General features: G+C 41.6%; 1 protein-coding gene across 1 annotated transcript; it reads left to right on the forward strand.

Annotated features, from left to right (window-relative positions):
* The first annotated feature begins 285 nt into the window (after positions 1-285).
* On the forward strand, positions 286-10,405 carry ATP6V1G3 (ATPase H+ transporting V1 subunit G3). The gene is made up of 3 exons (XM_062581646.1): positions 286-367; positions 7,018-7,118; positions 10,232-10,405. The coding sequence occupies exons 1-3, from the start codon at positions 286-288 to the stop codon at positions 10,403-10,405; spliced, it is 357 nt and encodes a 118-aa protein (XP_062437630.1).
* Positions 10,406-23,172: the final 12,767 nt, after the last annotated feature.

Consider the following 23,172-nt stretch of genomic DNA (forward strand, 5'->3'; position numbering starts at 1 on the left):
ATTTGGAGTGTTACTCTCTTCGCTTCCCAATGTGTTAATTAGACACTTCAGCTTTTAGGTGACCCTGAGGAGAGAATGTCACTTTAAAAACTCATTGCTGTGTTTCTCCTGATCACACTAGCAGGTCTTACTGCCAGCAGTAATCTGGATAGCGCAGGCTGGTTTGGTGCAATCTGGAAGGCTGTTGTAACAACTGATAGAACAAAATGCAAGCGGAAGAGTCTGGTGGCTGTATAAAACCCCCCAAGAGCTCCAGTTACTGCAGAAGCACGCTCAAGAAACAGCATGACCAGCCAGTCTCAAGGAATCCAACAGCTTTTGCAAGCAGAAAAACGTGCCAAAGATAAACTGGAAGAAGCCAAAAAAAGTAAGTATATGGCCTGGTTTTATTGTATTTTTCTACTGTAAACTCTCTAGTAATACAGTGTTTCACAGAAAAAAAAAAGCATTATTTTATCTGTGCGTATAACACGTTTGCCACCCCTATTCTTTCTTCTGTACCACTTCCTTCTCACTTTTACATTAGTATTTTGTCATGACCGTAGTCAGGCATTTAACCAAACCCAAAGGTTCACAGTTTGCTTAATACCCTGTGCGAGTGTGTGTACGTGCCTCGGTCTGTGTGGGTGCCTGTGTCTATGCACCTTATTACATTAAATGAGGTTTTTTTTATTATGTTCATCCTGCTGCCGGCTCTGCAGAACAAGACTCCAAACTCCGTATTTCCCTTTTTTAGCTCTTATAAAAAATTTTCAGTGTTCCTCTTTACTTGTGAGAACTAGGAACTTACCTTTTAAGTCAGCTGATCTTCAGAAAAAAAAAATATGCAAACAAATGGAGACTTTAGGATAACGATAATTACCGAAACCACAGTGTAGTCACAAGAATTGTCAGTACAGTGATAGCTCATTCCTGCAAGACTAACAGGGCACATGCAATCAGCAAGTGATCAAATGTTCAATTTAAAACAAACTCATTTGCTGAATGACTAAATGCCCACAGTAAAGCATATGTAAGTATTCAAGAAAAATAAATTAAACAGTATAATTCTAGTCAACTATAAGCAAAAAGTAATAGAAACAAATACAAAAATGAAGGTAATATCCAAAAAAAGTTCTAGCTGAATCTGTTAATAATTTAAATAAAAGAAATAATTCTGTTAGTAGAGCCTTTCCATTATCTATTTTTCTTACCTTCATTTTCTGCATTCATCTCCCAATGATTTAATGCAAAAGATGGTGACCATATTCTCCTGAAATAAGTATAAACCACGAGTCACTGAGCTGCATTTGCAGGGGAACATTAATACCGTTTCACAGAGTGATCTTGATTTAGAAGACAGCACCGGGGAAACTTAATGTCCTACAGGCCTCAACTGAAATGCATGAAGATGCATTTCATGTGCAGCAAGAGAGTACGGTAAAGAAATGTATTTTCCAGGAAAAAATGGAAGCTAAACAAAAATAACTTGTGTAGTCTCTATATCCCTTCTACACACAAATCAGCATCACTACATATTCATTAATTATTAGAATGATATATTAATTTGTAGAGCATATACAGAAAAAAAGTGGAACGGCAACAATCCTTCTCTGAGCACCTAGCCACTGTCCATGTCCTGTAGCCACGGAAAAGGCAACAAAATGAGAAGGTACTCTCTCGTCTTGAATAAAACCAAAGACTCGCAATAAACAGCCGCTGCTCCCACTCTGAAAGCAAGGAATAATTTGGGAGTGACTCAAACCCTACACAGCCAGATGAGGTGCTCCTGGTGGTATTGCTCTCTCCTTTAGGAGAGCTTTTGCTTATAGCATTTCCCCAAATTATGCAAATTCCATATTAATCATTTTTTGTTGGTATAACTGCTTATGCTCTCATAGGCCAGACTGACATTATTACACTGGCAGAAATTTTCCATGTTTGCCCTTAACTTTAATGCTTTTTATAGAAATCTCACTACGCCACGTTAGATACCTAGCTATACATGCACAACACAGCTTAAGTAGCATGGGACAAAGGCAAACGGGATTTTTTTTCAGTGCCAAATCCTATTGTGCCAAGTGAGAACAACTTCAAGTCTTTTACCCCGAGTTATTCTGCATTTAGGTCAGCGTAAAGGACTGCACAGTTTGTCTCTGACTGAATGCAAAAACTAAAATAAAGGCAAATACCTGAAATGCAATCAACCACTATATGCAATATAATTGGTTAACCTATGCACACAGAATTTTGAGAAACAAGACAGGAACATGCTGCTTCACCTCAAGCACTACTAGCTCAAAGCCAGTTAGTACGAGTTCAAAGCAGCAGATTCTGCTCAGGGCCTGGGGACCTACAGGGCCTGGTTGTAAGTGAAAACAAGGAACTTGTCCCGTCCCTACCTGTGTATTCCTTTCCCTGGTAAACTGTAAATATGACCTCCTTTGCCACAGCAAACCACCTTTGCGCAGCACGACTATACTGATGAGTCAGACTATTCTATTTATATTTAAATATAAGAGGAATGAAAGGTAGATCATTTGCAGGACGTGACTCATTCTCAAGGAAATGTGATTATCAAAACTACCCTCAAGCAAAATCCTTAGTGTTATTGATAGAAATTCACATAATCAGATCAAACTTTAGCACAAACACACACAATATTGTATACGAACCGATAACAGGCCCTTTTGTCTGACATATACCTAGCTGTTTGCAATGCACAATCCACTTTGGCTATTTGAAAAATTAACAAATATATAAAATGCTACTTATAGACACAAAGCAAAGCAAAAATATTTTGATAAAACTCCTCTGTATGTGCTTTTTCAAATTTCTTGGTCAATGCTCTTTATCTTGGCTTGCAATATCTTTACTGTATCGTTGGCTGATGTGAGTTACACCTGACAAATTATTAATAGTTTTTTGTTAAATGCACATAGGCAAAGCTGAAACTATTGAAATGATTAAAAATGAAACACAAAACAGTCTGTGGTCCTCTGTCCTCTGCACTAGTTTGGCTCTTATTTTTTCTTGAAGCATAAGTCAGATCCCAGAAATAAGTGAGCATTGTCAGAGCCAAGATGTCAATTCCTGAAAATCCTTTTGGGTAAAACAAGGGAAATGAATGTGTGATGAACACTGGATTTAGCACAATGAGATTTCCTTTAAGTTTTCATTGTCTTGGCTTGATTTTTAATGTCTTAAAAACTTAGATTGAAGCTTTCAGGATATCAAGTTAAAAAATAAATGTTAATCAAAATAAGATATTATAAACAAACTTATATCCTTGGATTTCCTTGGCTCTCTCCTAGATAATATACAGGATATATCTTATCCAGTGAAAAAGCTATATGTATTGATCAGCTGCTTCTGTTGTACTTTTCTAAAGTTAAAAAATAATCTTCTCAAAATAAGCATTGTAAAATCCCATTCTGCAGACAATTTAACACTCTTGAAGACAAGAGAAATGGTTCTATTTCAAGTAAAAAATGATTAATTTTTGGCAACTTTACTTGTATGGCATGATTTCTACAAAGAAGTTTAGCCTGGGAGATATGTTTGAAAGCAGAAAACCAATTTTAGCAAGGCAATTTTTGGAAAGTAAGACAACTTAGTGTTTGAGCAAATTAGAATGCAGCATTTTCAGAAATACTTGATTTCTACTATCTTTTTCTTGCAAGGTCTAAAAAATTACCAATAGCCTAAAAAGACTCAAAGTTCTTTTGGATCTAACTTAGAACTCATTCACTACCATCACAGAAATACCCAGTAAGATGAATATAAAACTTTTCCCTACGCTAATAATGTTCCCCACTGGTTAGGTAAGGCAAAACCTGAAACGGGGAGGAATGGGCAGAAGCAGAGCAACGTCCCCAGCATGCTCTTTTCTGACCCTAGAGTAAATTTCTCATGGTCAGGTTGGTTCTCCTGTCATATATTTCTAGCCCTGCTTTCACACGGTCTGGATTGAACTTCGACGCTCTGCCTCCCTTACGCACATAAGGTTTGATTTCAACTTGGCTGTGCTGCTGCAGAGAATCTGGCCCGTACAATCAGCAAGACTTCGAAAAGGCAATCCTCTGCCGTACAACTAAGGTAGCAGACGAGCGGTTAATAACAGACTGACTAATTAATTTTGGTTTGCCTCTAGTGAAACAGCAGGTTAAGCTCTAGTTTCTGCTTAACTTAATCAGGTGCAGCATACGCACTATCGCATATGTTGGTGGTTGCTGATTCTGTCCACAATGTTGTTGAACTAGCAGTAATTTACTCACAGCTTTTCTGCTTAATTAAATAGGAAGCAGCAGGTTCCTGCTGTGCCAGTCCTAAAGGCATCATGGAAAAATGAAATGGCTGCCACCCTATAGCAACACCCTATGTACAGTGCTTACTCCAGTGCACTGTCAAGAACTGGCACGCATGTATATATTTTTGCTTCACTAGGTATACTGTCAGGGGCAGGTGAACAGGTTTTTTATAGAATTTCATTCTATTGTGTGCATTTTAAATGGATTTATTTATCTATCTGGTGGCCAAAATATGCAACATATTCACTACAGATGGCACCCCAGATGGGATTGGAAATTAAAATCCCACTGATTTTGAAATAATTTAATTTGCTATTGAGCTCCAGTTCCTCAGCTGGTGAAATTGGCAGAGCTTCATCACAGTCCACTTCCACTGACTTGCATCTTCAGAAAGTCACCTCCCAGCTCCACTCCTGAGGGCATGCTCTGCAAAAGGCTGATGAGCTCCAGATTTGGAGATGAGGACAAGGGCAACTTCAAAGCACAGACCTCAACTTGGTTCTAAATGTTGTTGTCCAGACTGATGTCAGGCTTTTACGTGAATCTGTCAGGTTATGCTTACTGGTCCCAAGACTTAATATAGCAATAGAAGCTGATGTAATCAGCTCTTACCAAACAAAGACAAACTTCGCAAAAGAACATGCCAGCTTTTGAACAGCCTTTCTGCCCTTTTATACGTAATTATAGCTCCCTAGTGGCACGCGGACTCTGATAAATGTAATTAACTATACGAGAAAGCATTCTCCAGATGAGCTGAGAGTCAGTAAATCTAACAAGTGGCATGCTGTATTGCTCCTTCGTGTAGAAAATCTTTACACAATCTCACCTCACTTCTTCTCAGATCCCACAATAAGCACAGCACTGAATCAAATGGTCCAGGAATCAATGCTTTAAAAGGAAATAACCTGTGTGAGGCATCTCTCTACTTCTACTCACCAAATTACAGATCCTGACTTCAGAATATGCCATCCCCTGAGCAAACAGTTTACCACTGCATCAGGCACTTCATCCAGGATTTTCTTCAATCCCAGATGTATCAAAACCAATGTTTTTTCCTCACTGCATCCAGGTTCATTTTGGTGCCATGCCCAAGGGAAGCTGATTACTATATGTCACATCTAATAAGACTTCAGAAGTCTAGCACAAGTGGAACCAATCCAGTGTAGCTGCCTGGAGAAAGTAAATGAGAAACAGTGATGCTTGTCTTCTGGTTTAGCTGCAGAACGTTCCTTAGAATTTCAGGAAAAGTACTGGTTTTAGCTCTCATGCTTGAATTGAATGATTTTTTAAAAATCTTTCCAAAGTATGTCAAGCAGGAGGTTAAAAACAAATAAATAAATAAATAGAATAAAAGGATATTTCATGCTTCAGACTAAGATGCCTTTTTCAGGTGCCCAGTCTTTATTGTCTTGTTCTTGTGATGTCCTAATTTAAGCAACTAAACAACAGGGGGGTTTTCCATCAGAGACCTTGCATCCCTTGAGAGGATGCAGCGACCTTAATCTCTCTCACTCTTGAACTTCTTGAACAGAGAGAGGCAAAAAAAAAAAAATGTTCAGCATCAGCCCAGGAGTCTCAAATGTAACACGTCAGCTTTAAATTCAAGAGATTTACAGCCCCATCAGTTACAAAGCGGCTTTTTCCTTGCAAAGGAGCGTAGCTAAGCCCTGCAGAGATCCGCATGACTACCTAGTCGTATAAAACAGAAAGACAGAAAGGCATCACCATTGGACAGTTACGAGATGTTCACTACTTGCTTCTTGTAAAAACGTAAGCAGCACATTTCCACCAAACCTTCTGCTTTCATCTGATACATAACACCCCTGGGAGGTCCAGGGAATACCAAAAATTGTGTGTCCAGCCCTGCAATGCCTTACATGGGTTTAGTATTTTACTAAAGACAAAGTAACTATTCTGAACACATAAAATTAAGCATGTGAACAAGCCTTTCCAGGAGGAAGGCTCTAGTTGCACAAAAGCCTAAAATGCCACTTAATAGATCATCCTCCTATTTCAAAAATATATACATTTTTTACCTAACACGTTCATGTTTTCTACACATTAGTAAGGAATACCTTTGACATCCTTTTTTTTTCTTAATCACTCACCTCCACATTTAACAAATGTTAGAGGAAAAAAAAAAGTGGGGGAGAAGACAACGAAGTGGGAAGGCTGCAGCTCAGTTCCTTAGTGGTTAAGATGCATCCTTGCAGTATTTTGGAAATCTGCCAGTTCTAAATAGACTCCAGTTGGTGTGGGATGAAGGGATTTTGGCAACCAATCAATACAGCAAATCTTACAGAATAATGTCTTTTCCAATCAGTGACAACTAAAATCTGTCTAGCTACTACTACTGCTGATGAAAAGATATTTATTTAAACACAAAGCTGTGATAAAAAAAAATCGGTTGTGTTATGAGAAAATGCCTAGTTGCAAAGAGACTTCTGTTATTAGCAAACCAACAAACTTTTCTTTTTGACGTGTGCTTTCGCATAGGGAAGCAGCCTCTGCAGACAGATGTTCGTGTGGCTCGCCTTCAGTCAAAGCGCACTAAATCGCTTCAGCTCTTCTGGCAGCTCCGTGCAAATAAAACTGCGATTGACTTTGCTTGAAACTTTGTCCGTGAAATCACGACGCCACGTAGAAGAGCTGGAAAACAGCAAGATTCATCTCCTAGGGTACAGCGGTAACTGAAGTAACTAACTCCCTGTTTCTTCCCTGTGTTCAGGAAAGGGAAAGAGACTGAAGCAGGCCAAAGAGGAAGCCGTAGCAGAGATCGACCACTACCGCTTACAGAGGGAGAAGGAGTTCAGGCACAAGCAAACGAGCGTAAGTAAGGAACCCGCGCGTTCCTCTGTGCTGTCAGCGTGCTCAGCGGTGCAACACATGCCTTCAAACGGCATTACTCTGAGGCTTTCACAAACCTCACCAAACTGAGCCAACGTGCCTATCGCACGCCTTGTGCCTGCGGCGCCCATAGACTCCGGCTGGACTTTTCCAGGTGCTTTCAATGCATTTGTGTCAGGTACTTTAGATTTAAACGTCACTAAAAGCGCCCAGGTTCTGGACTGGGTCCACGCGTGTCCTTTGAAGGTTCATCTGCCATAAAGAAAAAGCTTTCAGGTTCCCTTCGTTTGGTTTCAGACAGACCTCGTTCTTGTCTTGAAATTGGAAGTAGGAATAAAATGGATATTGTGGTAAAAATAAAGATTTAAAATCTTTTTTTCTTTAGCTAACTTTTTGACTGCACACAACACTGCATCTTTGATGAACTGAAATCATCCAAATGTTGGGAGTTTTCACACATTTTCAAAATAAAAGTGATCTGGATGACATTTTCATACCCAAATTATAGTGCATTTTGCGTATTTACACTATCTTGCAGTTTTCTCCAGTATTTTCATGAAGGTTCACCACAAACTTTTTTGCTTCCCTTGGTGACCTTCTTTTTTCATTTTTTGTTCTTTTTTTCCTTGCTTGTTTTGTGCAAAGCAGCAACAAAACAAAAAAGCCAAAGAGGTCAAATAAAAACTGCTTTACAAAACTGTCATTTCAGCCACAAGTCATATATAAAACATTTTCCAGCAGAGCTCATCAGCCTTAGGAGCACATATACATACAAAACCTCTAACAAACACTATCAGCCCCCAGACAATGTCACACAGCAAGGCCAGGTGAACTTGTCTCATATGTACAGTTTCAGATCTTTACTGATACATTAAAATGAAGTAAAAACATCTCTAAAATGTGTTCACTTTTTCAGTCAAGGCAGACTTTGTGGTTTAAGGGCTAAAACCTTAGCTAAGAAGAAAAAAAAAAATCTATTCTTGTGCTTTGGTGTGAACCCGGATTTTCTCACTGCAAACAAAACTAGTGCTGCACTAAAGGGCCATTGCTTGTTGACCGAATACTTCACGCAGGAGGGCCCGAACACGAATTGCTCCTCCAAAGAGCCCGCTGCACAGCGCAGCCCTCCTCCACGCTCCCTGACCCCGTTGTGTCCAACACTCATCCCCCCCAGACGAACGCTGTCACTACTAACCTGCGCCCGGGGGGCAGGCGGGAGATCCCGCTACGCCAGGGCAGGAGAAGTCGCATACGTTCTGAGTTGTTCCACGACAGTCCAGAATGAACGAAAACGATGAGGCAAAATAACTATTGATTTGAGACTACAGTGACAATTAGCAAGATCTGTTTCCAAAACATATGGAACTGAAGGCCAGAGCTAGTTAATTTTGCTAGTGATTGTGGTGTCGATACCCAGATTCAGATATCGCTGAAATTTGGAGATATGAAGCTTCATTCTGAATTTTGTGGCTCTGAAGCCAGTGTAAAGTCTTGGAAGACCTTGGAATGACATTTGCATAAAACCAGTATGGGCCTGATATGGAATAGACCGTCGAGGTCAGTAAAAATCATGGACTACATAGGGCAGTGTCCAGATTTTGACAAGATCTAGAAATTCAGAAGCAGAAAAGTAGAAAGAAAATAAAAATACATAAAAATGTAAGAATCAACTGTCTCAAATTATTGTATTAGCACAAATCATGCAAGCAGTTTCCCAATCTACAGAGATACTTTTTTAAATGATAATACTTTTCTTGAAATTTTTCAAAAGTGTTTAGTAGCTAGATAATACAATCATCTGGGAACACTAGAAAATTCTTTTTCCCAGGTGGAAAAACTCAACTCCATAAATATGGTCTAAACCGTACAATCTTTTCCCCATGAGGCCCTCCTAACTTGTCTAAAAGCTAATAGAAATAATAGAAAATGCAAACTAAAAATAGTTACTACTGAAAGCTATAATCTTTTCCCAGTATTTACAATTGTGTCTCTGTCCTCAATTCCTTCCAAATCAGAAAATGTTTTACATCTGGATTGCAGACAAACTTACTACTACATTGCCAGGTACAGATAAACAGAATTTCAGTGGTGTTTTGTGCCAGAATCTTAATTCAGCTGCTTTTCCTTCCTTTAAAGACTATGTTGGGATAAGATCACAACCAAAATAAAGCTAGTGACTTCCTCTCTTATTTCTGGTGGTCACCTAAGTAATCACTAACGTCATAGATAAGCTTCAGCTGGTTATCCATCCAAGGGAAGCGGGGCAGAAACAAGAAAAATGTTATTTGTTCCTCTCTCACTCCATCAGTACACAGAACAGTCTCCTGATGTGCCCCACACAATTCTTCAGCTAGAAACAAATTTCTCTCTCAATATCAGAACAACCCTTTTCCCTCAGGGAGGGATTCGGAGGATGTTAGGGCAGTGGAGGAAGGGGACTGAAGTCCTGGATTTGGAACATGTGCAACTGCTAGTAACTTAACCTTGCTAAAACATTCAGCTAGTCTAGAGTCAATTAAATTCCAAGCGAATGTCCTGGTATTAACTGTGCCAGAAGCTGTCTGGTATTTCGCCAGATAAGAAAATGTAACATTAAAGCCTTGTCTGAGGCTTGTTGAGGGTTATACATCACTAAGTACTGAAGACATTTCAAATACTCTGAAATTCTAATTATGCACTTTCAGGAAGGCTTTCCCATGTTTTGCTCTGTAGCTGTGTTCATTTTTGTTTTCAGTGAGGCCAAACGAAGCATACTAGTGATAGAATTTAGTTGACTAGTCATTAAAATAGAAAGTAAATTAAAATGGTATAAAAAACAAAGTGTGCAAAATGTTGTTCCCACAATGAGCTGGGAAACTCTTATTACATGGGGAGATTCCAGTGCTAATGAGCAAGTGGAAGAGTTCCTTTTAATCCGGTTTATTTTGCATGCAGTTTAATCTAGATCATACCCTTACTGTTAGAAAGCACCGTGAAGTGCCTGCATAATGGTTATACAGGATGATAAAGAGAAATTCTTATAGGCTACTTCAAGTACAATGGGCATAGTGGCACGTATAAGCCTTTATTTTGCTCAGAGAAATTCTGTTTTTCAGGTAATGGGCTCCCAAGGTAACCTCTCTGCTAAAATAGAAGAGCAAACAGCAGAAACGATCCAAAACCTCGCTAGCAGCTACCACAAGAACGTGGAGAGCATGATGAAAAAGCTTTTGAACACGATATGTGACATCAGTCCTGAAATCCACCCAAACTTCAGATATGAAGTTTAAGCTCCGCTGACGTGCTGGGGAAGGGTGTTTGTAAAAAGCAGCCCTCTTTCTTGATGCCACTAATATTTCCTCCTTTATTGTTGTTGCGTGTGTGACAGATAAGAGCACTAAAGCTCCAAGCACAAAGTTCAACACAGATTTTTGATGTCACAAAAATTATTCAAGTATTTGTTGGAATGTAGTTGCTTCTTGTTGGTAGCTAAACCCATGTTGTTCACATGGGGGTAAGTCAACAGCAGCAGAATAAATGATTATCTGACACTAGCAGCTTTTTAGTAGGTATCATTTCTTTGCTATGTAAAATGACCTGTACAAGACATGGTGTTGCATAAATCTGTTCATCCCAATCTTCACTGTATTTAAAGTCATGTGAAATAGAATGATATTACCAAAATTAAAAATAGAACATTTCTGTTTTGTTTGGGATATGTGGAGTGGTCAGTTTAAAGAGTACACAGGCACTCTGTAGCTTTTGATCAAACAGAATTGACCAAAACATATTTGCAATTTTTGTATGTGAATTTAAAGCAAAATCTAGCTGATTTGTACAGATTTACCTGCAAAAACCATACTCAAAGTACTGTCCTATTCCTTAATTACATCACAAGCTTTAAATAGCCTTTTGAAGTCTAAAAATGAAAACAGAAGCAATCATTATTTATGAAATTCTTTTAGTTCAAGGCATGCAGTAGCATATTTATCATTATCTATACAGTTACACCGAAAGCACAGGAATCCATGAGCTCTGATCTCTGCAATTATTATACTGAACAGTACCTAAATCCACAAGGAGTTCATGGAAATAGGTCAGTTAGGGATCACTGCTGTTACCCTAAGTGACCTTGAGTAGTTCTTCCCTCCACAATGACACAAATTCTCTTGAATTAAGTTCTACTTTAATTAGGGGAAAAAATCATATATATTTTGGTGTTTTCAAGGTAAAACTCATTAAATCTGAAAAGTCTATCACTAAGCGAGGTTTTGGCCCACACCTGGATCACAAACCCCATTAGTGGCTTGTCTTCACTACAAAATCGCACTGAATTAGAAAACAACCTTGAGAAATTGCAACTACCAGCAAACAATAGCCAAGAATTTCAGTCCACGCAGACACAGACAAATCATCGCAATTTCACAGCAGCCAGGCAGAGGCAATGCCATGTTCCAAGGAGGTTTACACTGCTGACATGCTGTCATGTGTAAAATGACCATAAAGCTGTAGTCAACTTAATGTCAGCAAACAAGCCACAAGGCTGTGCCTGATGCTACATAGTTCCCAAGCTCTGACTGCGGGTCTCCTACACTTGATTAGATTCCCTAGAGACCCAAGGACACTGAGGAAGGGGCAAGAGACTTGCAGCTGAAATGCTCATTTACTTCACAGTGCTTTGAATCAAGTCCTGATGGTGTTTGATCTACTGAGGGCATGAGGGAACTCTAGAACCAACCAACGTTTGCTGGCCAACACCAGGCACCTTCTGCAGGGCAGGGTGCAGGCAGAATTGCTTAGACTTAGAATTAAAGCAATGTGATTATTTTCTTGAACTATGACCTGAACGAAGAACTACCACTCATGTAAAAGGAACGAATTCTTTGCAGCTAGCTCTTGATCTCGAGAGATATAAATCCAAGAGCTTTGAGCACCCTGTGAATTTGCTCTATTCTATATACATTCCCATTTCTGGACATGGAAAGGATAGTTATGCTACTTTTAAATACATAGAGGTGAAGACCAGATTAGGCCTCACATAATTTGGCAAGATATTGTTTGTTTGTTTGTTTTTTTAATGAAAATGCAAAGTACAGGCTACATAAATGGGATATTGAGATGCCAAGAAAATGGCTGCTGAATTTACAAGAGCACGAAGTACCTTGGACATTGCATTCATATACTCAGGATAATGGCAAAAAATCATTCGATTCAGAACTAACAGAAGCTAGGAGGTTTCATTTCAAAATGCACTTAAATGCAGATAAAGTAAAAATACTCATTATATATCAGCAGTTACCTATCACAGATGATCACAAATAACTAGATAGATTACCATTGAGCAAAACAAGCCCTCCACATCTAACCAAATGGTGGCTATATTATCCCTGTCTCCCCTGCAAGGGTCTGACCCTGAGCACAGCTTCCCAGACCAGCCCTGGTGCCACGGAGGTGCCCAGGACCAGGGGCTCCCTCGTGGGGTGCAGGACAAGTCCTGCCCTGCTGCTGCCGGGAGCCCTTGGTTTGTAGTTTGGCTGAATCCTATGCTGACTTGCAAAAGGGAGTTTAAAAGGTCGTGGCTGTGAGGATAAGAATAGTTGTTTTATATGATAAATTTAAAATCAGCTAATTAAAGTCTCTCGTTAAAAAAAAATCACCAAAAAAGCCAAACCACTGAAAAGTAAAAAGAACTGTTTTGTCTAATTAACAATATGGCTTGGGCTGAATTTCTGTAGGTAGTTTCCCTTAATGTTATCCATTAAGTTACAATATATGAGGACTTACTGATACAATTGCTATTAATGGCTGATAAGGGATAACACCTGAGGCCATGCAGTTAAAATAGTGCATGTGTCAAATCCAAATAATGTAAAATAAAACAGAGATGAAGAATAAATACTATGCTCTATGTTTAGGCTTTCTACCAATCTCCCTGTTAACTAACTTCTGCAGAGCTTGGAAACCAAGCTTTGGGGAGTCAGAATCAGCTTTAGCCAGTTCCACCACTGGTGATGTTAACTGAAATTGGATTCCATTGCTGCTACACAGTTACATCAATTAAATTTTCCATATTAAAATGTATTTGGAAGATTATCAGTTCGACATAAGTCACTCTTGCAAATGATCACACGTGCAATATAAACGTATGGGTGAAGCTCTTTATGGAGTAAAATATTTCTTTTCCTGACTTAAAAGATTTTACAGTTCAAGGGACCGTGAGAAATGTTTCCCCATAAAATGGGATGAGATGACCTACTACTGTGGAGCTCAGACACTACAAAAGGGAAGGTGCGAACAGGTTGGCATGACGTATGATCGCTTGAGGCGTGAACATATACGTATGTATGTTCACAAAGAGGCTTGTCCCAGAAATACCCTTAACAACAGGCAAAGCAGAAAGGACCTTCAATGCGTAAGGATTTACCGAGCATCCCTGCAGCAAGGGGCTGTGCAGAACTGCAGGTGCCGACCCAGGAGGGGGGAGACTTCAGACCGAGTGTGGGGATGACATAAGTCTAAACACAATTTTAGGCTACTGAGCAATACCTTAAAACCTTTGCAATGCCTTTGGCCATTTGCTCTATTTATAGACAGGTTATGCTGTCGTCAATTAAAGATATACCTGCTGTGAAATAGTAACAGTTATTTTTAAAACAGAAAAAATATGATCCTTTTTTCCATGTTCTCTTCTTACTTGGACAAAAAATAAAATAAAATGAAAACCTTCAACTCTGGCTTTTTTTTTAAGCTAAAATTACTTGAGGTAGAGCTGCATTGCTAGAATATGGATTTGGGGGTGGAATGCTTCCCCCCCCCCCCCTTTTTTTTTTTTTTTTTTTTTTTTTGAAATTATACTGTGCAGATTATTAAAATGTTATGTGGTATCAATGGAACAACAGCTGGAAAAGTCCAGGTGTTGGTACTCCTTAGATACCTGAGGAAAGGCTTGTGGCTTATAAGGGACCCTACCATCAATGTTCTCTGTGAAAGGACACCAGAGCTACATTTTTCCCTTGTATTGCTTACTCATTAGTGAAGAAGAAAATTTCAAAATGATCAGAGCTGGGATGAATTCAAATAGACTACTGTAAGTCCAAGTATTTCCTAGAAATTTCTCTGTATCTTTCAGTTTACCTGAAAATGTTGGAAGAACATTTTCACTGAGGGTTCTCCACCCAGGCTTCTGCCAGCCTCCAGACCTTCAAGGCAAATCTCACAGCAGATGGCCTGCTGTCAGCCCATGAGAATATACCTGCAGTAGCTACATGACTTTATGTCAGCCTGCAGGGTTCATTTTGCTCTTTCCACCAAAAAGAGCAGCGACTGTTGTAGGAACAAGTAGTGAGGCATAAGAATCACACGTGACCCTTACAGCAACATGTTCTGGAATGAAAATCAGCTTTTCGTTACACTATTTCTTTGTGAATAAAAAGCCCTGCCTGGCTTACCTGTGTTTCTGATTTGAGACAGATAGTCATGATTTTCTGGATAGCAATGGATCACCAGCTTAGCAGATGGAGAGTTCATCATTTAGATGATGGGGGAATAGATTAGCTTAACCTTTAGAGGAGGTAACTACTGTCCTTGCATCTGTATCTTATCCTGACCCTCAGCAAAGTACCATTACTGTTTTTCATCATTTCGCCTGTTCAGAAAGTGGGCAGCTGCAATCTGAACTAGGCAAAGATTTGGGGATGACTGCAGCAATTGCAGTCCTTTCCTACTGCAGGAACCCATCACAGTCCTGTGTTGATTAATTAGATTATGTTCTCGTTCACATACACAGTGCATACACTTCAAAATAATTTTCTCTAGTTCTTCACAGAAGTAGAGGAAATGTCTGTTACACAATACACAAGTGCCATATATTCCTGCAAAGTTCACAGTATCCTGTCCTTCGTAGATTTGATTATTCCTCGTTTTATGGTAGGATAAGGCATTTCAGACTCCGAGTCTTCCCTGAGGAATGTTAACGCTTGTTAGAAGTACATGACCCAACCAGTATTACAACAAAACACTTGGAAAATGTTACATTGGAGTACTGTTAATACACTCTATTGCACTTACAGGACATGACTGCATGTGGAAAATCTGATGACTTGCAAGCTTATTAACTTACTGAGATTCCTGGTTGCTTTTATGAAAGATATGCCATGACTGAATTACTTGACCCAGGGTGATTCCTGAAAGTCCCTTTTGCTCCAGATGTCTATTTACAGGTAAATCAGACTCAAATATACTACCAGACTTCCATACCACTTTTGGAAATAGAGACATTTTGACTAATGCGCTGCTCCAGAAAATGTTTGGTTAAAAATAAGCTTTCCATAGAATACTATGCCAGAAAAATGATCTCAGTACTTAGTATTAAATAGACTTTGCTTTAAAAAGTATGGTATTTATAGATTCATTCACTAATAACAAATCAATGATAACATGAGTGCTAATCTAGAGCAAAGCAGTAATACTAGCATAACCTAACTGGTAACTGATTCTGTTTCTCTTTCCTTCACTATATATCTTACTTAAATATTTGTTTCACAAACCTGTGGCACTGATTTATTGTAGAAAATAGATGGCTAGATAAGAACAGAGACAGACATACAATATAAATGTAATTTAACCATGCATGTATCACTTTGGTATATGAGTGTTTTATAGTCATCCTCTTTCCATTCAAGCTTAAGGGAAATACTCCAAATACATGAGCAATCCTGTTGATGGTAGAGGGATTACTCATACCTGTATTGAAAACTAAGCAAAGGTGAAGTGCAGCGAGCTCAGAGGTCACAGTGCAGAAGCGAGACCCACGAGGAACCACAGGCTGCTGGGACACTGTGAGTCGCCACAAATAGCTCCCGCGGCGAGCTCAGGGTCTCTTCTGTACAGCTCGTGGGTGCTCTCCTCTGGGCACAAGGACCAGTATTCCCACATCCCAGGAACCTGCGCCAGGACTCTTTAATCACCTCAGGAGTTACTTTATGCCCTACTTTAAACCTATTTTATAACCCTGGCTCCCTGCGCAGGAGGGAAATATATTTTGCCTCCTGCTCATGGTTTTCCAGCTGCTAGCAGTAGTAAAGAATGTTTAATAAATGAAATAATTGTGTCTTGTATCAGATTAACACTTCCTAACAACATATATTCCAATATTAGTTTCAAGGGGAAAAAAAGTAACATTGTTTCCTATTAACATTTAACTGCTTCATCTGCGTGTGCTATGGGAAACGTTTATTGTGGCACAGGGTGCCAAACCTGTTCAGTGTCTGCTCCCTATGACTTTTCCATTAGTTATTAAGCTCTATTGTAAGTAAATTAACATTCAGCACTTTTCTCTTTTTCAAACAATTTCTCTTCCATATCATTTCTTTAATATCCTTTGGAGTCATTCACAAAATAGGAAAACAATAATTATTCCAAGACAAAGAGACTGGAGAATCTTCGTTCACTTCCACAAGTACTCTAATTCTTACTAACCATACATAATTCTACCTACACATATATGTGTGCATGTGCACACACATGTTCCAAATATATGTGCTTTATATTAAACACTCATGCAAGTAATTTTTATTATTCATTCAGTTTCAGTTTTGACCATAATTATCTATCCACTGAAAAAGAAACAAAGGTTTTTTTCCCATCAAATTCAATTTTGAATGATTCATCAGTTCCAATTTAGACAACGCTAAAAATAGTTACTATTCACCATTATGATTTTTAGAGCTGACCTAGGAGAATGCTCAAAGCACTTATGGGCTTCCTGGGAACATGCTTTCAAAACTTTTGCTCATCTAAAAGAACTACCATGACAGAAGCTTGATTGCCAACTGCTGTGAACCAGTGCAAGTCAGATGACAGCAATGGAGATGCAGTCAACTCAATTTTGTGTGAACTTCTTAGCTCTGCATGAGCACATACCTCTGGCAGTTGCTACGTTGGGTTGTCCCAGCACTTCTGATGTTCTCTTCCACAATTTCTTCTGCCGAAACCAGACTCAGTAAAAAAAAGACCTTGTCACGGATGGAGCTGCTAGAATAACAAGGCATCAGAATAAAAATGATAGGTATAGTCTCTGTATTTTCTAGGCCTGCATACAGTCACTTGGACCCCCAAAATAGCATGCTATCAGTGACACAGGCTATAGATCACAAAACAGAGAAGTAAAGAGACTTTCAGAAGAAGAGTATGCCTCAATAAAATCAGCATTTTGTGAGAAGATTTTATTTCCATGAGAAATTTTTTGATCAGCTCAAGCATTAAGTTGTGATTCTGTATTATTTTCAACATCATTAACTTTTAGAAGCAGAAAATACTCTAAAATACATTGCAATACACCCTGGAACAGTGACTGTTGAAATAGAACAAAAAGACATAGTGATGCTCAGATGTAACATGAGACTTTTTCACAGCTTTGAGCTATATAGAAATTCAATAATTCCACAATACAGTATGATGCTTTAAAAAATATGCCTCACTTGTTTGAGACAAGACTTGTTCAAGCACCAGGACCAATATTTATGTTCTTTCATGGTTAAGAAAGATGTCATATTCAAAAGAAAATCTGTTCTACATATAGGCATGTGGACTTGTCAGCAAACACCAAGCTCAGTCATATACGCTAATACATTATTAATTGCTTTGGGGACAGTAAAATCAAGTCCATGCTATGCTTCAGTATGAAAACATCTTTCCTTACCTTAAAACAGTGAGCAAATTTGTATCCTCCCCAAAACACGTATTGCAGCACTCCACAAAACCCTGCGCCACAGCATTCGGTTAAATTTGAGATCTGCTGTCTAATACTAGATGGCAAAAGATGAGATTAGATGTGTATTACTGGTTCACAGCGTGTAATTAAAATTCAAAGCATTAACAAAAACTGTACTCTGTTGTTTATAGTTGAGGTGCAGGCATAAAGTTTAACGAGCCTCTTTGTTTTCACACCCCCCTGCGGCTTGTTCCGAGTCTTTTAACTGTTGCTTTGCCTCGTAAAGTTCAGGTCCGTGAGAGGTGAAGATCAGTCTGAAGGGGCACGTAACCTAAGGAGCCTGCCTGAGTTTATGTCACGTCGCCGCGCTTCCGCTTTGCTGCTCTTGCGAGGCTGGAGTCTTGCAGAGTACTAACAGCGGCAAAGTTCAGAAGTCAGCCTTTAAATTGGCACTGAAGCCCTTACAGATGTTCACAGAGAGCAAGCAGTGTGCGCACACGCGCTGGCACCGCGGAGACGACTGCCACAGGAGCTCCGGCTCCAGCGTGGCCGCGAACTAGCTGGGCAGCGAGGGAGCCACCCCGCAGCGCCCTGCGGCACAGCCCCGCGGCGGGGGCGGCACAGCCCCGCGGCGGGGGCGGCACAGCCCCGCGGCGCCCGGCGGCACAGCCCCGCGGCGCCCGGCGGCACAGCCCCGCGGCGGGGGCGGCACAGCCCCGCGGCGCCCGGCGGCACAGCCCCGCGGCGGGGGCGGCACAGCCCCGCGGCGGGGGCGGCACAGCCCCGCGGCGCCCTGCGGCACAGCCCCGCGGCGGGGGCGGCACAGCCCCGCGGCGCCCGGCGGCACAGCCCCGCGGCGCCCTGCGGCACAGCCCCGCGGCGGGGGCGGCACAGCCCCGCGGCGGGGGCGGCACAGCCCCGCGGCGCCCTGCGGCACAGCCCCGCGGCGCCCTGCGGCACAGCCCCGCGGCGGGGGCGGCACAGCCCCGCGGCGGGGGCGGCACAGCCCCGCGGCGCCCGGCGGCACAGCCCCGCGGCGCCCTGCGGCACAGCCCCGCGGCGCCCTGCGGCACAGCCCCGCGGCGGGGGCGGCACAGCCCCGCGGCGCCCTGCGGCACAGCCCCGCGGCGCCCGGCGGCACAGCCCCGCGGCGCCCGGCGGCACAGCCCCGCGGCGGGGGCGGCACAGCCCCGCGGCGCCCGGCGGCACAGCCCCGCGGCGCCCGGCGGCACAGCCCCGCGGCGGGGGCGGCACAGCCCCGCGGCGCCCGGCGGCACAGCCCCGCGGCGCCCGGCGGCACAGCCCCGCGGCGCCCGGCGGCACAGCCCCGCGGCAAGCTGGCAGGAGCGCTCGCTTGGCGAAAAACTGCACCTTAATGCCCTGACGAGTCACCGGGGGAGCAGAACGCCGGTCCTCCGCGCCGGAGGGGCTCCCAGCGACCATTGGTGTGTCCCGCGTGTTTGTGGATTTGCTCCGATATATCCGTGAGGCAGAGAAGTTTTACTTTGCCAAGCTCACACAGGGGTCCTGTGGCGGCTGTGAGGGACTTGAAATCCTCTCTACAACCCTAGATATTGCATTCAGCTCCCTTTCACAGGATCCCTGCTGAAATTGCAAGCATCCACCCCACCAAGGGAGTATAGATGCCACAATGGTATCGCCAGGAAACTTGTAACTATACACTCCATTCATTAATTTTGGTTTTAGTTTTATATTTCTCTGCAGATATCTGTCTGACAACAGGATACACCATGATCATTGCATTTATTATTCGAAAACATCCACAAAACTATTTAGCTTTTTTGGCACAGAAATCTGGATCTCTGGCATTCTTGTCTGACAGACCTTAATTTTATTCTGTATTTTATATTTGAAATTATTTTTCATACTGGGAAGAAAACTAGGAAATGAATTTCCCTCTCACCTTATTTTCTCACTTTTGTTTCTTCTTGCCCTGCCACAGACCCATATATCCTACCTCACTACTGCCAGCACAGTCAGCTAAGGAAAATAATAATAATAATAATAATTTTATACAAATGTCTCCCCCCTCCTGGTTCTCAGTGTGCCTCTCTAACTGTTCTCCACCACATCCTTCTGGCGATTCCCTCTGAGCCGCCTTGCAGCTCTCCGCACAGATTGCGGGGACCCTCTTCTTGATTTCCTTCTCTTTTCCTCCTATATCACCCCGGGATACTGTACCTGAAAAAGCAAATTTAGCCTCGCTGATCTCAGATTCACACCCCAGCTCAGTATTCTCTCTCTGCACCAGGTTAGATTCACCCCGTCTCTCGGCACAGCCCGAGCGAGGCGGTCCTCTCCCCCGCACCTCCGCCAAGCCCTCGCACGGCCGCCCCGTCCCTGGAAGGGACCCGCGTGGCTTCTCGCTCCTCCGTGCCCCGGCGGGGGTTCGGCACGGGCTGCTCTGCCGGTCCCCGTGCTCCGGAGCGCTCCAGGTCGGGTACTTTCCACCCCTTAATTAAAGCGCAAGTTGCCCTCTTCAGTGTTGCTCCTTGGCAACAGCATCAACCTCTTCCTCATAGCCACTAATGTGATTGTGAAGGGGGAAAAGAAAAAAAAAAAGAAAGAAAGAAAAAGAACACTTTCCTGGTCTTTCACTTTCATCAGGGCAACATTAGCTCCCCTGACTCACAATTGTCTCTCACATGAAAACTAGCCTGCTTCTTTCACTCCTAATTTATTTCCACTATACCTTCCTTAATTTCTTTTTTACTTTGCGGATCCAGCTTCCATTACCCTCTTATTGCACTTGCAAACCAGCATCTTTGTGCTTTTTCCCAGACTGCCAGGAATTCCTCGTACACACATGCTTCCTTGCTTCATTTTCCTCCTCCACACTCCACCTTTCTTTTGCCATAAATTTTACCAAAAAAAGGATGACAGCTATAAAACAAGTTGTTATGAGTCTACTATCATATTGACCAATAATATCTCAGGGATTTCTGTTCTCTCATGCGGTTGCGTTCCTATTTACGAGCTGCACTACAGCCTGCAAACTCCTAGGAATGGGAACCATCTTCTCCCACCTCAACCCACTGTCCTATCCTCAGAGCAGTCCCGGCCCATGACCAAGGTGCACAGGTGTAACCAAACACAAATAATTCTTACTAATAACAGAGTTTGTGGCTCTGTTGTGTTAAGTACTACACAAATGGAGGAACATTCCCACCTCAAGCTGTTTTGCAAGTGCAGTTTACATACTCAGGCACAGATGAATACAACATTTACAGTAAGTTACTGAGAGTGTTACCCACTATTACACATGTCAAGCTGGATTTCCTTAACTATTGTACGACAATTGTTTACAACCCACTTGTACAAACACAGATGCAGCAAAGTACTTACAGTTTGAACACAACATTTACTAAACTCAGTCGGGACTGCAAATGGGGATGAGCTTAACCAGGCAATTATAGTTTTTTCAGGTCTAGAAGTAGTAGGTAACTCTGACCTGTCCCTCTTATATTTGGTAGAAAGCAAGAATATTCCTCATGTTTATCCCCTAGGTAGAATTTAAAAAAAGTCTCGTAAATCCAAAGCTCTCATTGCATTGTTTTTACTGAGAGAGTACGGTTTAACTGGTCTGACCTGGATTAAAAATAATGACCCTCAAACTTCCAGACCTTCTTCATATAAACACTGGCTGTCCCTTTATAGCGTAATTTGAGCCAGTTCTTAACTTTTAGCTGGCTCCCCAGCACCTGCCATTAACAGGCTGTGCAAAGTCTGAATCTAATTGTCCGCAGAGAGGTGGGTACCATCAAAGTTGTTTCTCAACCACCCTATAGCCTACCGTGCCTAATTATAGCTTGGCCATTTCTAGGCAAGCCACTGCACTGCTGGTGGGCAGACTAATCTGCCAGACATATAAAGGAGGGAAGGGTCTTCTACTTTGCCACTACTGCTGGCTAATCTTATTAAAATAACAAAATATATATAATAATTAGAGCAATATCTATTATTTCCAACATCTAGTTCTGACCTCTTCTTTCTTTCTTTAACTCACTGTTTCAAGAGAAAATGATCTAATGGCCTCTAGTTCTGACCTTTATCAAATATTCCTGAGTTCTGCAGCTCAGCTTTTCTAATCTTGCCTTGACTCCTCTTCAGTGACCCCCCTTACAGGTTTCCCAATTACCTCAATATTCACAGTATTCCCTAAAGCACCAGTACATGGAACACTATTATCTCTTATCTATTTTATCTATTAACCTTAGGAACACCAGCAAGCTATTATGGGCAATCACTATGCTTGGAGAAAAAGGACAAAGAAGAGGTTGTGCTTTAAAGCGTGTGTGGAAATTGTTTGCCATTTAAGTTACATTTTGCAATTTCTTTTAAAAAGAACTACCTATTTCAGAAGGAAAGCTAAATTATCTCAATTAAGCCTCTCAGCTGTTTTGCATTCAGTGAAGAACTCATTTTTTTAAAAGATGTTTCTACTTGCTTGTATTTTTCCATACGTTTTCTGTTGCTTACTCCTCACAGAAAGTCCTTTACAGTGGAGAGAGCCACCTGGGGACGAAGAGCTGCTGGATGAGCAACTCCAGCCCCGTCCCATTTTCCAGGTTGGCTGCCAGGTTCGTAGCCTGGTGACGCTGTGCATCTGCCTGCAGCTGGGAAACAGGCTCCTGAACAGCGAGATGCTTTGGGAGACGTAGGTAGTTTGGGTGAGAGGGAGCAGTCAACACAAAAGAGATGATAAAAGCACGAGACAGTCGCTAAAGCTGCAGGAGAGATCCGCAGGAGCCGAGATCACCTCCGCTCGTGCATTGCCAGGAGAATCGGCAAATTATTTAGCGAATTACTTATGTTCTAATCGAAATGGCTGCGGCTTTTCAAGATCTAAAAGTGAAAATTATCACCTGAGATCTGTTCCACCCCCCCCACACACACACTGGTGGTTTCTTTGGTTGGTTTGGTTAGGTTTTTTTTAATTGCCAATTTAGCCAAATTATCAGATTTTTTAATGGTTCTGATTTCAAAGAGAAGGGAAAACAATCTGTGAAACAGAAAAGTGCAAAACAGACAGTTCTGTTTTGTTTTGTTTGTTTTTTGTTTGTTTTTTTGTTTGTTTGTTTGTTTGTTTTTTGCTATTTTTAAGAAAAAAAATGCAATCTTCATTTTCCAAAAAGCTCAAAAAGGCTTTTGAAAAAATATTTCTCATTTTGAGTGACAGAGCAGTACCGATGTCTCTGACCATAGAGAGAACGATGAATTCTGAGCAGTCTAATCTTGGGGCTCTGCTGTGCATTTGGGACTAGATTTCAAAGGAACAACTCTTCGTTAGGTCCCTTCAGAAATGGACACAAAGTGCTCTGTGCG

The sequence above is a fragment of the Rhea pennata genome, chromosome 8, assembly GCF_028389875.1.
Source record: "Rhea pennata isolate bPtePen1 chromosome 8, bPtePen1.pri, whole genome shotgun sequence".
Classification (NCBI taxonomy): Eukaryota; Metazoa; Chordata; class Aves; order Rheiformes; family Rheidae; genus Rhea; species Rhea pennata.